The sequence below is a fragment of the Micromesistius poutassou genome (assembly GCF_964030765.1).
Source record: "Micromesistius poutassou genome assembly, contig: SCAFFOLD_2291, whole genome shotgun sequence".
Classification (NCBI taxonomy): domain Eukaryota; kingdom Metazoa; phylum Chordata; class Actinopteri; order Gadiformes; family Gadidae; genus Micromesistius; species Micromesistius poutassou.
In genome coordinates this window covers 100,001-122,491 of record NW_028178801.1, presented here as the reverse complement: position 1 = coordinate 122,491, position 22,491 = coordinate 100,001, and the positions used below count along the sequence as shown (strand labels likewise).

The 22,491-nt window shown below is 44.9% G+C and overlaps 2 protein-coding genes across 12 annotated transcripts in view; both read right to left on the bottom strand.

Moving 5' to 3' along the window:
* LOC311373395 (NLR family CARD domain-containing protein 3-like) overlaps positions 1-22,491 on the bottom strand; it is a 65,140-nt gene that overhangs the window by 31,258 nt on the left and 11,391 nt on the right. The gene's annotated exons all lie outside the window — the stretch shown is intronic.
* Positions 96-22,491, bottom strand: part of LOC311373391 (NLR family CARD domain-containing protein 3-like) — a 25,165-nt gene continuing 2,769 nt past the window's right edge. For 2 of the 10 annotated variants that reach the window (XM_084490161.1, XM_084490160.1), the window contains exons 2-13: positions 21,221-21,317; positions 20,914-21,033; positions 20,179-20,292; positions 19,789-19,905; positions 18,313-18,429; positions 18,018-18,118; positions 15,297-17,130; positions 12,896-13,069; positions 10,463-10,636; positions 8,022-8,195; positions 7,799-7,845; positions 96-899 (exon numbers count right to left, since the gene is read on the bottom strand). In XM_084490161.1, coding sequence (XP_084346287.1) covers positions 340-899; positions 7,799-7,845; positions 8,022-8,195; positions 10,463-10,636; positions 12,896-13,069; positions 15,297-17,130; positions 18,018-18,118; positions 18,313-18,429; positions 19,789-19,905; positions 20,179-20,292; positions 20,914-21,033; positions 21,221-21,303 — 3,615 coding nt within the window. In that variant the 5' untranslated portion in view covers positions 21,304-21,317 and the 3' untranslated portion in view covers positions 96-339. Of the gene's footprint in view, positions 900-1,166; positions 6,325-6,405; positions 7,846-8,021; positions 8,196-10,462; positions 10,637-12,895; positions 13,070-15,296; positions 17,131-18,017; positions 18,119-18,312; positions 18,430-19,788; positions 19,906-20,178; positions 20,293-20,913; positions 21,034-21,220; positions 21,318-22,491 lie in introns of those variants that run through there. The other 8 variants (XR_014642262.1, XM_084490162.1, XM_084490163.1 and 5 more) reach the window with 8 other exon arrangements.

The window sequence follows — 22,491 nt, the reverse complement described above, 5'->3', positions numbered from 1 at the left end:
AAACATTTTTCGCGTACTGCATACTACTTACTACTTTTACGTCACGATCAGTATACGAGCAGTATGTAGTATGCCATTTCAGAAACGGCCTATAACTGCCCTAGAGACACTGACGCAAAAGCAGTGTGTGTGTGTGCGTGTGTGTGTGTGTGTGTGTGTGTGTGTGTGTGTGTGTGTGTGTGTGTGTGTGTGTGTGTGTGTGTGTGTGTGTCCCATGCGGCGTCCCGGCCGGACGGGACGCCGCATGGGACGTAAAGAGAGAGAGAGAGAGAGAGAGAGAGAGAGAGAGAGAGAGAGAGAGAGAGAGAGAGAGAGAGAGAGAGAGAGAGAGACTATAACTCACACAGAGACGCTGACCCGGTCCCCCCCCCCCCCGTCCCACCAGAACCTAAACCCAGGGAGGAGGTCCTCCTGGGTGAAGGAGGTCCTGAAGGTGTGGATGTGTGTCAGTGTGTCTGAGGACCCTCCTCCACCTGGGGACACTCTGTAGAAGGACAGAGTGCCAGCAGGCCGGTCCAGATACACTCCTACTCTGGTAGAGCCAGCGGGGCGGAGACGTATGTCTGTCCGTCTACCGTTGTACCGGGCAGAGTAACGATCATCATAACAATCAAGCCTCCAGGACTCGTTGTTCCCTCCAAGCCTGCTGTCAACACGCCCTCCTCTCCTTGTGATTCCTCTGTATGTCACTGCTATACCAACAGGTCCTTCCCACTCTACCTCCCAGTAACAGCGGCCAGTCAGAGCCTCTCTACACAACACCTGGGAGTAGGAGTCAAATCTCTCTGGGTGATCCGGATACGACTGGTCCTCTCCGACCAGCGTCACCTTTCTGTTGTCCTCAGACAGAGAGAGGTGTCCGTTGGCTGTGTTTGGGTCCAGTGTGAGTTCACAGGCATCTGACGGAGAACAAGACATGATGAGCTACTGAACCCTTCTGCATCTTCATCATCCTCATCATCATCATCATCACTAGTACTGTTCTTCCTGTTTCACGTTCATCTTCTCTACAAAAATTTACATAGAAAGACTAAATCATATCAGATGATAGCTACTATAGTGGACTAGTGTGCTATAGCTTTAGAAATAGTAGTGCATATTGTTTATAAGATGTTTTAAGTTAAACGTAAATGTAAATCCCATGTGTGTGTGAGTGGTTGTCCCAGTCAAAACAATGAAAAATGTATACACTGAATCTACTCCCGCAGTATTTACACAACATACACATATTATACATCAAAACGTTCATCATGATGAGCTGATTAATCCTCTGTAATATTTAAGCTATAGTCTACATACTTTCTTACTTTTCTTCTTCTTCTACACACGCAATAGCTCCGCCATTCTCCACACACACACACACACACACACACACACACACACACACACACACACACACACACACACACACACACACACACACACACACACACACACACACACACACACACACACACACACACACACACACACCTCATGTTTCATCCTCTTCATCCACTTAAGACATCATAACTTGGTCAAAATTCAACCGTTTACCATCATTCAAACTATTAAACAAATCTACACATTTGTATCTTCAATAATATTTGATCAGAATTTCGATATCATTTATACTTTTTTCAGAATCACAGTTTTAGTTTCACTCCGGATTAGTTTTCAGTTGGTCTCACTCTAGCCGTTTGCCTCAGCTGTTGCTCGTTGAGCAATCAGTGGACATCACAGCACTCTGGAGGAGTCTGGTTAAAGTCACGTGGTGGAGGGTAGTGTGGTCTTTGTTAGTCTCTGGCCGTTTCTCAATACCAAGTACGCAAACTACGGACTCACAGACTTGGAAGTGCGTACTTGGCAAGTCCAGACTTCCAAGTACAGACTTCCGAGGACGCGAGTACGCACCTGTGACGTCACCACCTCAGCTCTGTTAACTGCTTTACGGCCTCATGTAGGCATACACTACTGAACAATTTAAACTAATGATATAAAACTAAACCCCAGCCTCTTTCATTTTAAAATAGTATGTCAATATTTTGAATGAATATAAATGAAAAGATATGCTTATCGTGTGTAAGCTATTCACACAACTTTTTATATGTAGGGTACAGATGCGCGTGCCTAACTGGCTATGTAGTTGGAGAGTAGACTATTGATATAATAATAATAACGAATGAGCGAGAAATGACTATTAGAACACACACACACACACACACACACACACACACACACACACACACGATCGGATGGATCCGACCAAGATTTTCGTTGCCGTTGTGATGGGTTTCCTCTATCAGCGACTTATACAATAAAAACAAATTATATTAAACAAAACCCCAGCCTCTTTAATTTTAAAATAGTATGTCAATATTTTGAATGAATAGGCCTACATTTTTGTTATATATGTCAAATGTTCCTATATATAGCCTATTATTATAGCTTACATACTAATATTTTAAAACATGGGAATGCGAAATGCATCCTGGGATATTTAACGGTCCAAGTCCACACAAGTCACCTCCGATGCGTCCTCGGTGGAACGGCCAGTTTAAGAACGCATGGAGAACACACACGGGTTTTACAACTGTACTTGACTTGATGCGTACTTGGAATTGGAACAGTACTTGGGCTACGACTGATGACGTTTCACGAGAACGCAAAGTACACAAGTACAGACGAGAACGCAAATTGAGAAACGGCCTCTCTCTCTCCCTCATGGACTACAACAATGGACTACAATAGTGGACTACAATAGTGGACTACAATAGTGGACTACAATAGTGGACTACAATAGTGGACGTTGTCCGACCACTTTTTTAAATGTCAGCCACAGTTCGGCTTTCGGCCCCAACCTCATTGATCGACCTGGCAACGTTTTCCCACGCCAGGTTTTTGCTTTTGGTGCTGATTCCGGAGGAAAGAGAGCCAAACAAGATCTTATTTCTGGCCTCTACCTCCGAAATCAGCACCTCCACCTCGCATTCACTAAAGTTATTTTTTCTTCCTTTCTCCATTTTCTCCTTTCTCCTAACGAGCGCACTACTGCAGGTTTATTTATACGAATTAGCATATTAAATGAGGGAGGAGACGGGTGGAGATGGAAATGGGTGGAGAGACGGGCTCGTGCATGTGCGCTCAATGTCACGTTAATTGGGATGTACAAAGAGAATCTGTGTGAAATCGTGCTTACGCAAGGATTGATACATCCAGATTTTTTTGTGAGCATCAGCTTTCCAGATTTTGGCGTCCGCAAAGTTTTAGTCAGAAATCCACGCAAGTCTTACACAACAACACACAACTCACTGCCTCCCTGCTTCTAGCCAATCAGCTACTAGCCACCACCAATATACTACCCGGCCTTCTTTCATCCGCCGTCATGTCTCGTCTCCACCTTGGATTATCACTCCTGCTACTCCAGACTCTTAGGACTCTCTCCTCTACTCCACCAACTTCTGGCCCACTCAGCTACACCGCCGCTGACCTTCACCGCCTCAACAATAACCATCGTCTCTCTGCTGCTGCTGCCCCTGCAGCCAGCACAGCCGGAATCCTCCGCCGACGCCGCTACATCCATCCAGGTTCTGGCCCCTCTCGCAAACCAACACCTCCCCCATGGCTCACCCATCCCCTCACTCTGGACTAACTCTCGCCCCCCCGTCACCCCCACCTGCCGTACTGCCAACCTCACTAACCTCCGTTCCCCCTCCCCTGCCCCCCCATCCATCTCCCTCGCACTGCTGAACTGTCGCTCCCTCTCCAACAAATCAGCCGTTATATCTGAACTGCTACTGGACAATAACATGGATCTGCTCCTCCTCTGTGAAACATGGCAGCAGCCCCTGGACTTCTACGCTCTCAATCAAGCCACTCCTTCCAATTACAGTTACATCGCCAAACCCCGCCTCTCTGGCCGAGGGGGAGGCGTTGGCGTTCTTCATAAACAATCCCTGTCCATCACTGAACTGAACCTCAACCTCCCATCTATCTCATCCTTTGAACACCTTGCCTTCTCCCTCCCCAACTCCGTCACCACTGTTCTAATCTACCGTCCTCTGAAGCCACACCCATCTTTTCTCTCTGAACTGTCTGAACTCCTCACCATTGCGTCCTCTCTCTCTTCCCGCCTCCTACTTACCGGTGACTTCAACATCCACACGGACAAGCCGACCGCCCCACTGACATCTGACTTCCTCTCCCTTCTCGCCTGTTTCCACCTCACCCAACACATTGACATCCCCACCCATACCAATGGCCATATCCTCCACATAGTCTGCTCCGCCTCCCTACCCGTATCTAACCCCCATCCTCTCCCCTTCCCACTCTCTGATCATCTCTGCATCCTCTTCTCCGCTCCTCTACCCTCACCCCATAATCCCAAAAAGCTCTCCATTTCCTACCGCAACATCAAACCAGTCAACCCACTCTCACTCTCCCAGCTCATGTCCTCTGCCTTCCCCCCTGACTCTGCCCCCTCTTCCCCTGACGACTATGCCATCATGCTCAACTCCATCCTTTCTGACTCCCTTGACTCCCTTTCCCCCTGGAAGACTTCCTCTGTCTCATTCACTAACTCCGCCCCCTGGTACACCCCGGAACTCCGCACCATGAAACAGACTGGCCGCCAACTCGAGCGATTATGCAAGCGAACCCGCCTCACCGTTCACGCCGAAGCCTACAAACTAGGGATGTCACGAGAACCGATACTTCGGTACCAAGTCGATACTAAAATTCAAAAAACGTGACGGTACTCGTTTTTCTTAGTACCGTAGGTACCGTAGGTACCGAGGATGCAATTCCTCTGGACGTCACGTGGGCAGCATATACACCTACACAGGAACATGGAAGACTGGTCGATAAATCGACTCGTCGATAAAAAGAATAACAAGAGTCGCGTCTGAAGTACTTTGCGTTTGGAACGCTGCGCCGCGCGACTGTTTCAGACGGGACCCGTTTCAATGTTGCAATCGGCAGGTTGTAGTAGGTGCGGCGGTGAATGTGTGCGTGCGTGTGCGCGTGTGCGTGTGTGTTGCGAGTGTATGCAATTTCAAAGTAAACAAACCAACTCAAAGCCGATGCATGCATCCAAAATTATTCGTTCAAAACCAAATAAACAAATCAAAAACAGCGTTGCTTATTCGCTTCAAATACTTTTTCTTTTCAAAACTTGGTTAATTAATACGGCGCGGTACCGAGCAGTTGAAAACAATGTTGGCGTCTCCTGTGGCTGCTTTGCGCACCTGCGTTATATTACTTAATATTAGGTTGGAAGTTATGTTTTAAACCCCGCCATGCACGCAAGTGTAAACGCCAGCCGCATAGCTGCATGACTGCCTGCTTTCAGCGCGTATTATTATTTTTTTTAAATTATTATTACTTGAACGCTACATGCCACTGTTCTTTTTTTGTAATGTTAATAGTGGTTTATTTTTATTCATTACTTGAAGGCTACATGCCAGTGCCACTGTTTTTTGGAATGTTTAAATGTTTTTAATAAATAAAGTAAATGGGATTTATTGTTTTGTTTTTGACCGTGGTATCGAATTGGGTATCGAGAATCATGGAATTTCACTGGTATTGGTATCGACTACTAAATTTCTGGTATTGTGACATCCCTACTACAAACATCACATCTCCTCCTACCGTGACGCTCTCCATGCTGCTAAATCCGCCCACTTCTCCACCCTCATCAACAGCACCAACCGGAACCCCCGCATCCTGTTCTCCACCGTCAACAAACTGCTCCAGCCGCCGGACATTAATCCACCCTCCTCACCTGACCTCTGTAACTCTTTCCTCCTCGCCTTTAACCATAAAATCTCCCAAATCAACAGCTCCCTGACTGCCGCCGTTAGTAACTCCTCCACCCCCACCATTCCTATCCCCCCCCCCCTCCCTGACCACCCACCCTTCCCTTCTCTCACTGCCTTCTCCCCTGTTGACTCCTCCCACATTTTGGACATCATCACTGCGTCCAAGACAACCACCTGCTCTCTCGACCCCCTCCCAACGACTCTAACCAAGGCTTGCCTCCCTCTCCTCACCCCCCACCTCACCACCCTCTTTAATCAGTCTCTATCCCTTGGTCATGTTCCCTCTGTCTACAAACTTGCCTCCATCACCCCCATCCTCAAAAAGCCCACCCTTGATCCAGCCAACCTCTCCAACTACCGCCCCATCTCCAACCTGCCGTTCCTCTCCAAAACTCTGGAACGCATTGTCACCGCCCAACTCCACACCCACCTCCAGTCAAACAACCTCTATGAACCCCTCCAGTCAAACAACCTCTATGAACCCCTCCAGTCAAACAACCTCTATGAACCCCTCCAGTCAAACAACCTCTACAAACCCCTCCAGTCAAACAACCTCTACGAACCCCTCCAGTCAAACAACCTCTATGAACCCCTCCAGTCAAACAACCTCTATGAACCCCTCCAGTCTGGCTTCCGCCCGCTTCACAGCACCGAAACTGCCCTTGTCAAAGTAATCAACGATCTCCTCACCTCTGCAGACTGCGGTGCCCTCAACATCCTGCTTTTACTAGACCTCAGCGCAGCCTTTGATACTGTACACCATTCCATCCTCCTCAAAAGGCTGCGCCAACAGGGTGTTGAGGGCACCGCACTCGACTGGCTCACCTCCTACCTCACCTCCAGGCAACAGTTCGTCTCCCTCTCTGGCCACACATCCACCCTCTCTCCTGTACCGCAGGGGGTCCCTCAGGGCTCAGTCCTCGGCCCCCTTCTTTTCATCTGCTACCTCTTCCCCCTTGGTCACATCATCCGCAAACTCAATCTCGACTTCCACTGTTACGCAGATGACACTCAGATGTACATCAGTACCAAAACCACCCAAAACCCTCCCCTCACCCACATCGAAACCTGCATCTCTACAATAAAAACATGGCTGACCCACAACTTTCTACAAAACAGAGCTCCTTCTCATAGGCACCAAATCCACTCTCAATATATACGCCTCGACCATCACTCCCTCCCCCCTGGCACGCAATCTTGGTGTTATCCTGGACCCCACCCTCTCCTTCGATCCCCATGTCAGATCTGATGACATCTGATGGAGAACAAGACATGATGAGCTACTGAACCCTTCTGCACACATCATCATCATCATCATCATCATCATCATCATCATCATCACTAGTACTGTTCTTCCTGTTTCACGTTCATCTTCTCTACAAAAATGAACATAGAAAGACTAAATCATATCAGATTATATCTACTATAGTGGACTAGTGTGCTATAGCTTTAGAAATAGTAGTGCATATTGTTTATAAGCTGTTTTAAGTTAAACGTAAATGTAAATCCCATGTGTGTGTGAGTGGTTGTCCCAGTCAAAACAATGAAAAATGTATACACTGAATCTACTCCCGCAATATTTACACGACATACACATATTATACATCAAAACGTTCACCACAATGAGCTGATTAATCCTCTGTAATATCTAAGCTATAGTCTACATACTTTTCAAGATATTCGACTTTGAAAGGTTCCAATACACATCCATTGTGATCCACCTGTGTAAACAACAGACTGAACCAGCTGAGCTCACATACAGGCTGGAAACTAACTGTTGGTACCATAGACCTGGTTCATACATACAGTACATAGACATGTACACATACGTACACACACCTACACAAACATACTAGACACACATCAACACAGGCAAACATAGCTACACATACGGATACACAAGTCCACATGTGAATGAGCGGACGTCACCTCCTGCTGTGTGGATGGACTTTCCATCCCAATAGTGAGTGTGTGTTGTGATGAATCAAACAGACACTTACACCTCTGTGGAACTGGTTTCAGCCTCCACACTCCACCGTGCTCCACACTGGGGGGGAAACAAAGTGAGAGCAGCATGTTGAAACATTCACCTTCATCATCTGCTGTCTCATCACGTTCTACACAACATGAGTTACAGCTGCCTTTTCAAACTACTTCATCTAGCAGCGGCTTGAATCCCTGTAGGAGACTTTGTCCCTGAGTGGTGAGCTGTCCTCTCCATACCTGAGAGTGTCCAGTCTCCAGCGTGGATCCTCCAGTCCAGCAGAGAGCAGCGCAGCTCCAGAGTCTCCTGGGTGATTGTAGCTCAGGTCCAGCTCTCTCAGATGGGAGGGGTTGGAGCTCAGAGCTGAGGCCAGAGAAGCACAGCCTTCCTGTGTGACCAGGCAGCCAGACAAGCTACACACACACACACACACACACACACACACACACACACACACACACACACACACACACACACACACACACACACACACACAATTACTTAGTGAACTATTACTTTTCTGGAGGTAAATCTTTTCAACGTCCTCTGATGTGGAACTTAACTGTTTGATCATTAAAACTGTAAAGTTTTAGAGTAGAGTAAAAAACAACTAAAGGGTAAAGGGGTGCACATTCTTTACCATCTTTCACCTCAAACCTAAAATGCAAACACTAGATTTTAGTGGAACTTCAGCGGGGAATAAAGACTAACTAGACAGAAAACCACACTCAACACACCAACAGTAATTGTTTTTTTTCATTTAGGCGATTCATTTTTCAGTGACCCAGGAGGTGCTGGAACATGTTCCGGCGTGTTCCGGCTCAAATGAAGCACTGCCCCCTATGCATTCAAAACATTAACCTAAACCTTTTTAAAGTGAGTGAATCTGTTCACATGAATGGACACAGATGGATGGTAGGCAGTGGCGGTTCTACATTGAATTACACCCCGGGTGAGACCCCCTCCGAGCGCCCCCCCCCCCCCCCCCCCCCCCTCTCAATTGCAAGAAATTCGAGGTGTGCCTGACTTGAGCCACTCATTCCATTAGAGTGTTGCTCTGTACCGGGCCGTCCATATGGGCAGGAGGGGCGGCGAACTACTTGCAAAAGCATGCTCCCAAAAAGATAGTTTGTAAATCATTGCTCCAAGTCTATTTTTAATAACGTGATCGTCACATTAACTATCTATAGTCTCTGTAGGCTTTCAGACTATTGTTGGTCTGTTGACATCACGTTTTGGATGATGGTGGACGTGGTGGGCGGCGGTTCTAGCTGAGTTTAACGTCTCATGTTGGGGCAGCTCAGCGACCGCGTTCCTCCGTATGTTGATCACATAACCCTGCAGGCTGCAATAAGGATTTCAATCCCCTAACAGTGGACCCCCGTCCCCCCCTTGTCCGTTATGGAGACCCAGAGGTGAACTGTCCCCCCCCCTCCCCTTTCCCCTTCTCACTAGTGGTGGATTTCATGATTCGTTTGAATTAATTAGTTCACGTCGGTCAGTTCGCCAAGAAGAGTCGTTCGTTCGTTCGTTCGTTCGCATTTCCGGTAGCGGTGAATCATGATTCTCAGTCACTGAGTCGGTCAGACTCCGCTCCTCCCTCGTTCTCATTCTCAAACGAATCACGATCGTGCAATGGTGCAAACGGTCATCAATCAACACAACATTAACTACGTTCCTTTTAGCTGAGGAGCGCTTCATGTTCGGAATCGGGATGTTGTTGCCCGGCTGACTCTCGTGACTTCTCAGTCCTCGAGTCTTCACCGCTAAACACAGTCAGTGAACGAACGGCGACTCGCGAGTCAGCGCGACTCAGCGACTAGTGGGTGGAGCTGGGAGTCGAGTCTCGGAGAACGAACGAGACGAACGACGACGAACGAGAGCGGCGAATCAGGTTGGTTGGTTCGTTTTAAAGAGTTGTTAGTTCAAACTGATTCGTTCGTGAACGAGCCACCACTACTTCTCATACAGCTTCTCTGACGGCACCTTCTCAGCGAGCAGGGCGCCTGCAGCCGGAGGGGGCGCCAATATGCCAACTCCCCCCACAGTGATATGAGAGATAATAGAAAACGGGTGGCTTAAATCAAGTGATCTGATTGGTTCCCAACTGTTGTATAATGAGCGTATACACACAGCTATGACACCCGTTCAGTTTACAGAGTTCAGTATCACTCCGCGCCTAACTTGAACTGTTGTTTATGTATATATAAAAGCAATAGCATAGTTCACTGAATCCTAAAAATATGTTGATTGATGGAGAGGGTGGAAATGTTGTAAAGCAATAGGCACACGGTGAGTGAACTCGATAGTAGGCTAAATTGCCGGCGAACCGAGCTATGAAGCTCGCTTTTTCAAAATTGAGGGGGTCTATGACTTTCATTTCGCCATACTTACGTAACCGTTTTATAAAAGCAATAGATCACTTCAGTCAGTGAAATGTTCTCATTATACCACAGTTAAGGGGCGTTGTCTGTCCCGACGTGCAGCGGAGGGACGGACAACGCCCCTTAACTGTGGTATAATGAGAACATTTCACAGCCTGTCATGATCTATTGCTTAAATAGAAAACCGCTTCGCAGCAAGGATGATTTTTTTTTTCTTGTGTACTCGTGCACATGTGTCATCCCGCCCTCTGTCCCTCCCCCCCTCTGTAAGTGTTTGACCGTTGAGTAAAACTGACCTGAGAGTTTCCAGTGTACAGTGTGGACTCCCCAGTCCAGCAGAGAGCAGCTTCACTCCTGAATCCTGCAGATCATTGGTACTCAGGTCCAGCTCTCTCAGACTAGAGGAGTTGGAGCTGAGAACTGAGGCCAGAGAAGCACAGCCTTCCTGTGTGACCAGGCAGCCAGACAACCTACACACACACACACACACACACACACACACACACACACACACACACACACACACACACACACACACACACACACACGTGTGGGAACTATTACTTTTCTGGAGGTAAATCTTTTCAACGTCCTCTGATGTGGAACTTAACTGTTTGATCATTAAAACTGTAAAGTTTTAGAGTAGAGTAAAAAACAACTAAAGGGTAAAGGGGTGCACATTCTTTACCATCTTTCACCTCAAACCTAAAATGCAAACACTAGATTTTAGTGGAACTTCAACGGGGAATAAAGACTAACTAGACAGAAAACCACATTCAACACACAAACAGTAATAGTTTTTTTTCATTTAGGCGATTCATTTTTCAGTGACCCAGGAGGTGCTGGAACATGTTCCGGCGTGTTCCGGCTCAAATGAAGCACTGCCCCCTATGCATTCAAAACATTAACTTAAACCTTTTTAAAGTGAGTGAATCTGTTCACATGAATGGACACAGATGGATGGTAGGCAGTGGCGGTTCTACATTGAATTACACCCCGGGCGAGACCCCCTCCGAGCGCCCCCCCCCCCCCCCCCCCCCTCTCAATTGCAAGAAATTCGAGGTGTGCCTGACTTGAGCCACTCATTCCATTAGAGTGTTGCTCTGTACCGGGCCGTCCATATGGGCAGGAGGGGCGGCGAACTACTTGCAAAAGCATGCTCCCAAAAAGATAGTTTGTAAATCATTGCTCCAAGTCTATTTTTAATAACGTGATCGTCACATTAACTATCTATAGTCTCTGTAGGCTTTCTGACTATTGTTGGTCTGTTGACATCACGTTTTGGATGATGGTGGACGTGGTGGGCGGCGGTTCTAGCTGAGTTTAACGTCTCATGTTGGGGCAGCTCAGCGACCGCGTTCCTCTGTATGTTGATCACATAACCCTGCAGGCTGCAATAAGGATTTCAATCCGCTAACAGTGGACCCCCGTCCCCCCCTTGTCCGTTACGGAGACCCAGAGGTGAACTGTCCCCCCCCCTCCCCTTTCCCCTTCTCACTAGTGGTGGATTTCATGATTCGTTTGAATGAATCAGTTCGCGTCGGTCAGTTCGCCAAGAAGAGTCGTTCATTCGTTTGTTTGTTCGTTTGCGTTTCCGGTAGCGGTGAATCATGATTCTCAGTCACTGAGTCGGTCAGACTCAGCTCCTCCCTCGTTCTCATTCTCAAACGAATCACGATCGTGCAATGGTGCAAACGGTCATCAATCAACACAACATTAACTAAGTTCCTTTTAGCTGAGGAGTGCTTCATGTTCGGAATCGGGATGTTGTTGCCCGTCTGGCTCTCGTGACTTCTCAGTCCTCGAGTCTTCACCGCTAAACACAGTCAGTGAACGAACGGCGACTCGCGAGTCAGCGCGACTCAGCGACTAGTGGGTGGAGCTGGGAGTCGAGCCTCGGAGAACGAACGAGACGAACGACGACGAACGAGAGCGGCGAATCAGGTCGGTTAGTTCGTTTTAAAGAGTTGTTAGTTCAAACTGATTTGTTCGCGAACGAGCCACCACTACTTCTCATACAGCTTCTCTGACGGCACCTTCTCAGCGAGCAGGGCGCCTGCAGCCGGAGGGGGCGCCAATATGCCAACTCCCCCCACAGTGATATGAGAGATAATAGAAAACGGGTGGCTTAAATCAAGTGATCTGATTGGTTCCCAACTGTTGTATAATGAGCGTATACACACAGCTATGACACCCGTTCAGTTTACGGAGTTCAGTATCACTCCGCGCCTAACTTGAACTGTTGTTTATTTATATATAAAAGCAATAGCATAGTTCACTGAAGCCTAAAAATATGTTGATTGATGGAGAGGGTGGAAATGTTGTAAAGCAATAGGCACACGGTGAGTGAACTCGATAGTAGGCTAAATTGCCGGCGAACCGAGCTACCAAGCTCGCTTTTTCAAAATTTAGGGTGTCTATGACTTTCATTTCGCCATACTTACGTAACCGTTTTATAAAAGCAATAGATCACTTCAGTCAGTGAAATGTTCTCATTATACCACAGTTAAGGGGAGTTGTCCGTCCCGACGTGCAGCGGAGGGATGGACAACGCCCCTTAACTGTGGTATAATGAGAACATTTCACAGCCTGTCGTGATCTATTGCTTAAATAGAAAACCGCTTCGCGGCACGGATGATTTTTTTTTTCTTGTGTACTCGTGCACATGTGTCATCCCGCCCTCTGTCCCTCCCCCCTCTGTAAGTGTTTGACCATTGAGTAAAACTGACCTGAGAGTTTCCAGTGTACAGTGTGGACTCCCCAGTCCAGCAGAGAGCAGCTTCACTCCTGAATCCTGCAGATCATTGGTACTCAGGTCCAGCTCTCTCAGACTAGAGGAGTTGGAGCTGAGAACTGAGGCCAGAGCTTCACAGCATCTCTCTGACAGATCACAGCCATCCAGCCTTCACACACAATAAACACAACATGTTAGGAACTGGGATTAAAATATTTTACATCTTTTACATAAAAGGACGTGTTGAAAACTTTAATTAGAGATGTTTTATTAATTGAAATACATTCAATCCATAAATGTTAATTTAATTATCTGTGTAACTTTTACTTTTAACATAATTAAGTTATTGTCTTCATCTTTATTAGAAAAGTGTTTTTAGTTTAACTAATGTTTAAAACACTGGATATTTAAATGTAGTATATGCTACAAGTGAACCTCCTAAGATGGAGCAATTTGATTGGTTCTCTATCTCTGGATATTGGACCATATCCCGAGATTGAGATCTCAAACTCGGGATATTGGGGAGCGCGTAAAGGTCGTCTCGTCACGCTAATAAAAACGAATTAACCGCTCATAAAAACAAATAAATCCTGGCAAAAAGTGTAATCTTGTTTATTTTTGGAGTGTTCACGTGTAGTTTATATAAAACAATGATTCACCTCAGGCTCCGTGAATAGTCCAAATGTATTAGCCCCTGCTATAAACAATCTAGCCCCCGTAGCTCCCCCAATCATAATTCTTTGGCGCCGCTACTGGTTACAACTAATAAGTAAATGCTTAAATATCATTCAGCTGGGCGATCTCTACAGAGAATAAAGTCCTCTCCTCCTTTGTCTCCTCCCTCTCTCACTCGTGACCTCTCACCTTTCCCCCAGATGACCCTGAAGTCTCTGTATCAACGCATCCTATTGGTTAAACCCAAAGCATCCATATAACCAAACTACTGAACAAGGTTAAACGTTTTAAAATAGTGGGTCACCTTTTATTAATAATGAACGTATATTTATGCATGTAACCTCATCAATAACTATTTATTTATACTTATAGCAACATATTTAAATACAGGTGCATTTAATTATTGATGAACAATTATTATTCATTCTTTAATTATTATTTCATAATAGAGCTTTTGAGTTTGACTTTTCACCCTGGTTACACAATATGACGTTGTGTATATTGAGATGTTATAAGTTAACCTCAAAAGATGTTTTCTATGTTATCATAACTTTTATATTCTACTATTATGTATGTTTTTGTTGTGTGTACTCCCTCCCCCCCTCCTCCGTCCCTCCCTTACCCTCTCCGTCCCTCCCTCTCCCCCCTCTGTCCCTCTCCCCCCTCTGTCCCTCTCCCCCCTCTGTCCCTTCACTATCTCGGGATATTGGGGAGCGTGCGTAATGGTATAGGAGAAATTTGTTATGCAGTCAACATCTTGCCCAGTATGCTATATTAATTAAATAAGTGTGGAGAAACACTAAGCAACCAAAGAAATGCTCTGTGTATCTGATATATGTTCTTAGAATGTTGGGACTGCACAGAATGGAACGCTCTGTTTAGATGGGCCTCAAGGAGGTCCATGGGGACGGGCAATATGTCACCATATAAGCAAAGAATGCAGGGAGATGGCACCACATGTTCCCAATAAGGGAAAATGCATGGGATGGGGTAACAACGTATGGATGATATATAGGCACAATGGAGCATAAGAGCAGGGGCCAGAGAGTGGCTGTTCAGTTCTTTGTCAAACCAACTCAGGATTTTGTCGTTGCTTGTTCTCAAGTGATAATAAAATCTTTAGCAATCAAACCTTCGGCTTCCTCGATCTCTCTTAGTTTTTGTTTAGATGTTGTATTTTATCTACGACAACGGTCATCTCGTCACGCTAATAAAAACTAGTAAACCGCTCATAAAAACAAATACATCCCAGCAAAAAGTGTAATCTTGTTTATTTTTGGAGTGTCCTTGTGTAGTTTATATAAAACTGATTCAGCTCAGGCTCTGTGAGTAGTGGGGAATAGCCCCCGAGACCTTCGGCGAATCATTGTTAATTGTTGATTTTATTGATTCATTTTTTTATGATTGTTATGATTGGGGAGTATGTTAAATAAATAAATCATAACTGCTTATATATCTCAGTATTAATTATTTTGTGTGTAATATAATACGTTATCACTGAACGTACAGAGATGTTTCCTATGTTATTATAACTTTTATTTTCTAGTTTTATGTATATTATCTTGTGTGTATTGTTATACATGTTATTAGTGAACGTAGAGATACGATTTGTATTTTATTATACCTTTTATATTCTAGTATATATTATAATATATACATTATATTAAATTTTATGTATATAGTGTTGTGTGTATTGTAATACATGTTATTAGTGAACTTACAGATATGTTTTGGAGGCTTTGAACACTGGCAGCAGCCTCAGAAGACCCTCCTCTGAAGCAGAGTATTTCTTCAGGTCAAACACGTCCAGCTCCTCTTCTGATGACAGTAAGATGAAGACCAGAGCTGACCACTGAGCAGGAGAGAGAGATTCTGTGGAGAGACTTCCTGATGTCAGGGACTGTTGGATCTCCTCCACTAGAGAACGGTCGTTCAGCTCATTCAGACAGTGGAACAGATTGATGCTTCTCTCTGGAGAGAGACCTCCATCTATCTTCTCCTTGATGTAAGACACTGTTTTCTTATTAGTCTTTGAGCCACTTCCTGTCAGTTCCAGCAGACTTTCTTTAATCTGAGTGATCAGTGATCTACTTCCTGTCTGTCTCAGCAGGCCTCGTAGGAGAATCTGATTGGTCTCCAGAGAGAGGCCCAGGAGGAAGCGGAGGAACAAGTCCAGGTGTCCGTTCTCACTCTGTAAGGCCTTGTCCACAGCACTCTGGTAGAGGAGGAGTTTATCTTCCCCAGAGTTTGGTTGTTCTTCTGAGAGCAGATTGATCCCAGTGTCTATGAAGTGCTTAAAGACATAAAGGGCAGCCAGAAACTCCTGGAGGCTCAGATGGACAAAGCAGAAGACCTTGTCCTGGTACAGCCCACACTCCTCTCTAAAGATCTGGGTGAACACTCCTGAGTACACTGAGGCTGCTCTGATATCGATGCCACACGCTGCCAGGTCTGACTCGTAGAAGATCAGGTTGCCATTCTCCAGCTGGTTAAAAGCCAGTTTTCCCAGAGAAACAATGATCTCCTTGTTCTCTGAACTCCAGTGTGGATCTGTTTCAGCTCTGCCATGATACTTCCTGTCCCCCAGTATGGACTGAACCCTCAGGAAGTGGCTGTACATCTGAGTCACGGTCTTGGGCATCTCTTCTTCTCTCTGGGATGTTTTGAAGCAGTCCTCCAGAACTGTAGCAGTGATCCAACAGAAGACTGGGATGTGACACATGATGTGGAGGCTTCGTGATTTCTTGACGTGGGAGATGATTGTGCTGGCCACCGTCTCCTCTCTGAATCTCTTCCTGAAGTACTCCTCCTTCTGTGGGTCGGTGAACCCTCTCACCTCTGTCACCATGCCAACACACTCAGCAGGGATCTGATTGGCTGCCGCAGGGCGTGTGGTTATCCAGATGCGAGCGGAGGGAAGCAGGTCGCCCCTGATGAGGTTTGTCAGCAGAACGTCCACCGAGGTGGACTTTGTGACATCAGTCCAGATCGGGTTTCTCTGGAAGTCCAGAGGAAGTCGACACTCATCCAGACCATCCAAGATGAAAACAACTTGGAACCGATCAAATCTGCAGATTCCTGCTTCTTTTGTCTCATTAAAGAAGTGATAAAGAAGTTCCACCAAGCTAAACTCTTTGTCTTTCAGTAAATTCAGCTCTCTGAAAGTGAGGAGAAATGTGAAGTGTATGTTGTGGTTAGTTTTGCCTTCAGCCCAGTCCAGAGTGAACTTGTGTGTTAAGACGGTTTTACCAATGCCGGCCACTCCAGTTGTCATTATTGTCCTGATTGGTTGATCTTGTCCAGGTAAGGGTTTAAAGATGTCCTCACATCTGATTGGTGTTTCCTCTAAGGCTGGTTTCCTGGAAGCTGTTTCAATCAGTCTGACCTCATGTTCCTGGTTGACCTCTCCACTGCCTCTCTCTGTGATGAAGATCTCTGTGTAGAAGTCCTTCAGAGGTGTTGAATGTCCTGCTTTAGCAATTCCCTCAGACACATTGTTGAACTTCTTCTTCAAATGATACTTGATTTTATGTTGGCACTCGACAGCAGCAGATCCTAAATGAGAAAACAACAGAAGACATCAGTTAGTGGATGGTGACATCAGTGGAAATATTTCATGTATATTTCCTGTTCAATTATCAACATTGTGATATTTAGTTTTTTCATAACTTGTGGTCAAAGAAGCTGGTCATGACAAGGACTGCATGTTACAGATTCAAAATGTTCAGGACTATTATTTCCACAGCAGTATGATTGGTTTAATAATAGTAATAATGATGGTGAATCAGTCTAAAGTGACTTGTTATGCTGATATAACAAGATAGTGTTGCATCTATTCCACTGAGTTATTCTGCTGTTGATCTGCAGTATAATGTTTAACATTCTTTAACCTGATACCCCCACGATAACCCTCCATATCTGGATCAAACCATTTAACCTGATAGACCCACAATAACCATACATATCTGGACCAAACCATTTAACCTGATAGACCCACAATAACCCTACATATCTGGACCAAACCATTTAACCTGATACCCCCACGATAACCCTACATATCTGGACCAAACCATTTAACCTGATAGACCCACAATAACAACTACATATCTGGATCAAACCATTTAACCTGATACCCGACAATAACCCTACATATCTGGATCAAACCATTTAACCTGATACCCAACAATAACCCTACATATCTGGATCAAACCATTTAACCTGATAGACCCACAATAACAACTACATATCTGGATCAAACCATTTAACCCCAAAGAGGAAAGATGTCTCCACATTGAAGTTAAAAGTCATTCAGTCCGAAAAGAACAAATAGGAGTCTCATACTGCTCCTTAAAAATATAATTTCTCCTCTGTCTTCAAAGTAAGAGTCTCTTCTGCCCTTCAAAATAATAGTCTCCTCTGTCTTCAAAGTAAGAGTCTCTTACCGCCCCCCAGTGTGTGGGCCACTTCCTCCTGGTTCATCTCCTTCTCTGTTTGATGCTGCTGTACAGACTGAGCACTGGTAACCTTTGACCTCTCCTGGTGTCTGTGGAGCACACACACACACACACACACACACACACACACACACACACACACACACACACACACACACACACACACACACACACACACACACACACACACAGGATCTATTGTATATTTCCTGACTTGTAAACATCGGTATCAGTAGAGTCTGATAACAACTAACTGGTCTGTTTTATCGTCTGAAACTCCGACCTCTCCTCTCTGGAGGGGCGTCCATCTTTAAGTTCAGGAGGATGACTCATAGAGCGGTCGCTCTTCATGGAGACACAGCTGGGTCCAGGGGAGTCTGCTCTCTGCTGCTGCGCTGGGCTTCAACACAACACACACACACACACACACACACACACACACACACACACACACACACACACACACACACACACACACACACACACACACACACACCTTTTAATCACACTGCAGTTTTGACACTGACAAGATAATTCTTCTGTTTTTAGGTGAGAGCATTTCACTTGTTTCCAGCTTTTAAGTCTGTAATTATCTATCTATATATTATAACTTGTTACTGAGATGTTATTACTGGCTCTGAGTAACCTAATGCTTTGAACTAGAATCACAGAATTATAAATCTGTTTGATCAACACTGACACACCAAACTGCTTTGTCAAAGTCTTATTTAGAAAACTCGATCAACAGTAACCGTACCTTTCAGTCAAGATGATAAGCAGAGTATCTTTTCATAGAATTCAAAGGCAAACCCATGTGTCTACTTTGCTTAGAAACAATATCAGTCATGAAAGATTTCAACTTAAGTCTCCACTACTACAACTGCACTGACTATGATGCTAGTTGTTCACTTAATGTTGGCCCACTGTTTCAGTTTTGTGCATCATTGAATGATGATGTATGTGAGCCCTTTGCACTGAGAAAAATAAGAATCACTCATGTGGCTTTTAAAACAACACTTGTTGTGTTTGTCGTTTAACAAGAGTATAGACATGTTAAAAATGACATTTGAGCATGGAAAATATGAAATGAATGTATGTTGTTTGAATTAACATACACAGGCTATGAATCAGAATGATTTTTTAGGTAGTGGCCATCCCCAGAATGCACCAGAATACAGGAAATCACATCTACCAAATTCAACATCTTCTGGGGGAGGACCCCCAGACCCCCGCCCACGACTACGCCCCATCAACAACTTTCATCACCAGCCACCACTGATACAGACACATATCTACACATCATTTGTTCTTCTTTTTTATTCTTTTGTATCTTCTCTCATATCCGATTAGGTGAAGAGCGAGGTCATGTGCCCTCTGATGGTGATGATGAAAATTGTGGCCCTCTTAATCATGAAAGTTGCCCATCCCTGAGTGACGTCAAAGTCACGTTACGATACGACTGTTCAACATGAGGTCGCAGTGAGAGAAATCCCTCCTGTATCTGATTCAGGACCGCGTATGGAAGTGGCCCAAACCACAATTGAACAGACCTGATTCCGTGTGATTTGTGCTGTTCACACTGTTCTGAATGAAATCGGATCGGAGTCACCTTTGAGCAAAACAATCTGGCAACTCGCAGAGTGACGAGGCCAATCACAGCCTTTCACCACCATAACATGTCCCGCCTCCGCCCCCCCCGACCCTCCAGCGCTGAAGAAGCCCCCCTCCATGTCTGACCGCTCACTCTCTAAGTCCTCACCTCTTCCCAATAGACGGATTTCCATCTTTAAAGGTAACAGGTAGACCCATAGAGCGGTCACTCTTCATGGAGACACAGCTGGGTCCAGGGGAGTCTGCTCTCTGCTGCTGGACTCTTCTGGAAAAACAAGAACCAGGATCTATGGACGTTTGATAGAAGCTGTACCCTTATTGTTCTATGCAATGGATAGTTGCATTGTTATTCCCATGCCTTAGGGGGCGCTCTAACACACATGTTGAGTGCTACTTGTAACGTTGTTCTGGTGCGAGTGAATCAGAGTTAGAACGGATATCAACGTCTCCACCTGCGTTCTGTGTCACTCGGTTACTAACAAGTTATCCTTATATCATATAATGAACATAATATTTATGATCTCTGATGAATCCTCACCTCTTCTCAATAGACTGATTTCCATCTTTAAAGTTAACAGGTTGACTCATAGAGCGGTCACTCTTCATGGAGACACAGCTGGGTCCAGGGGAGTCTGCTCTCTGCTGCCTCCTTCTGAAAAACAAGAACCATCTGGAAGTTAGGATTTGTGGATATTGTTTCATTTGATCATTTATTGCAGTGCTACTCAACTACTTTCTCATGACTTTTCATTTCAATAATCTTTCTCAGATTATTGAAATGGAAATATAAGGACAGGCTGAAAATGTTAAGTTATTATGTAATTTAAGCACTAGCATGTTAACATGTTAACATAAAAACACACTAAGTATCCTTCATACTGTGCATAGAGTGTTGATTCACAATGCGTTTAGCTAACATAGAAATAGAGCAGTCAGTTTCTACATTTCTACACAGACCTGTGTTATTCTTCATGGATTATTGGTTTCAATAAATCTCTTCACCTCAAAAGATCAAGCTGATTCAATAAAAGCTGTTTGAAAGACGTTGAACCTTCTAACATTAAACCTGTAAAGTCTGCTACAAGTCGTCTTAATATTCATTTCATTCGCACGATTCAAACAGCAGAATAAACGGCCTCAGCCATGAACCAATCCATCTCCAAGTGGTCCTGTGATTGGACGTTGGTATGTTCTGATTAACGATGGGCGGGCAGATCAAGATGATCCGCGGGCCGCCAGTTGAACAGCCCTGATGTATCGGCTGAATCCTCACCTTGTCTTAGAAGGTTGGTGATTTCCATCTTTAAACTGGTCAGGTGGATCCATAGAGCGGTCACTCTTCATGGAGACACTGCTGGGTCCAGGGGAGTCTGCTCTCTGCTGCTGCGCTGGGCTTCAACACACACACACACACACACACACACACACACACACACACACACACACACACACACACACACACACACACACACACACACACACACACAGAGCTGTTACTCAGACTAATGATGGAGTCATGATGTATCACTGCTGAGCTCTGAGATGGACAACAGTCACAGACAGAGAGATCCTCTTCTTACCTCTTAGCTTTGCTCCGGCGGCCATGTTCCCCAGACAGAGTGGTCTTAGAGGTAGGACCCCCCTCCTCTCTCTCCTCATCCATAGTAGAATGGAGACCTGGACACAAACACAACTCATCCATCACTTCACTGAACTTGTTGCTAGCTGTTTATTGAGAGAGACGATCATTGTGACTGCGTCACACTAAAGCGTTATGGACGTCATAGACCATCAATATGAACCCCACAACAACATACCCACACTGCCCTCACTACAGTACAGATGTGTACAGCACATGAGAACTGAGAGATGAGAATTAAACACCTTGGAGACTGTAACTGTACTTAAACTACTACACAAAAAGGATACACAATAGACTTAATAAATGCATTGTGGTACAATTAAAAGTGAAGAACGTTAGAATCATTTCTCCACTGGAACAAAGTCTGAATTCTGCCACTTTACTGAACCACAGATTCCATATAAATCAACTGGTGAAGCTCAACACATCGATAAGGTATCCTCTTATGACCAACGGGTCTCTCTCTCTCCCTCCAGGCTCTCTCTCTGGCTCCAGCTGTGGTTTAAGCCATAGGAATCAAGTCTAGACCCACAGGAACCCCCCTGTGAAAGTGGTACAGTCCAGCAATAGGCTACTATAGGATCTATAAAACTGTCAATCCCCAGTCAATACGCACAAATATTAAACCTTTTAAATATCAGCACATTGAAAGGACTTCTGTCATGTCCTTCTCTTCATTCTGAGCATCAAGACAAACAAATCACTTGAATATTGAACGCAATGTTGAATTTACCACAGGTCAGTAAAGCAGTAAAACATGAACTAACGATGTATTCTCTACAGTAAACTCATTATTATATACCAGTAACCTAAAGACAATATACACGGTAGTAAAGTGGTCATTATTATATACCAGTAACCTAAAGACAATATAAACGGTAGTAAACTGGTCATTATTATATACCAGTAACCTAAAGACAATATAAACGGTAGTAAACTGGTTATTATTATATACCAGTAACCTAAAGACAATATAAACGGTAGTAAACTGGTCATTATTATATACCAGTAACCTAAAGACAATATACACGGTAGTAAACTGGTCATTATTATATACCAGTAACCTAAAGACAATATACACGGTAGTAAACTGGTCATTATTATATACCAGTAACCTAAAGACAATATAAACGGTAGTAAACTGGTCATTATTATATACCAGTAACCTAAAGACAATATTGTAACGACCCTACCGGTAACTTAAGAATG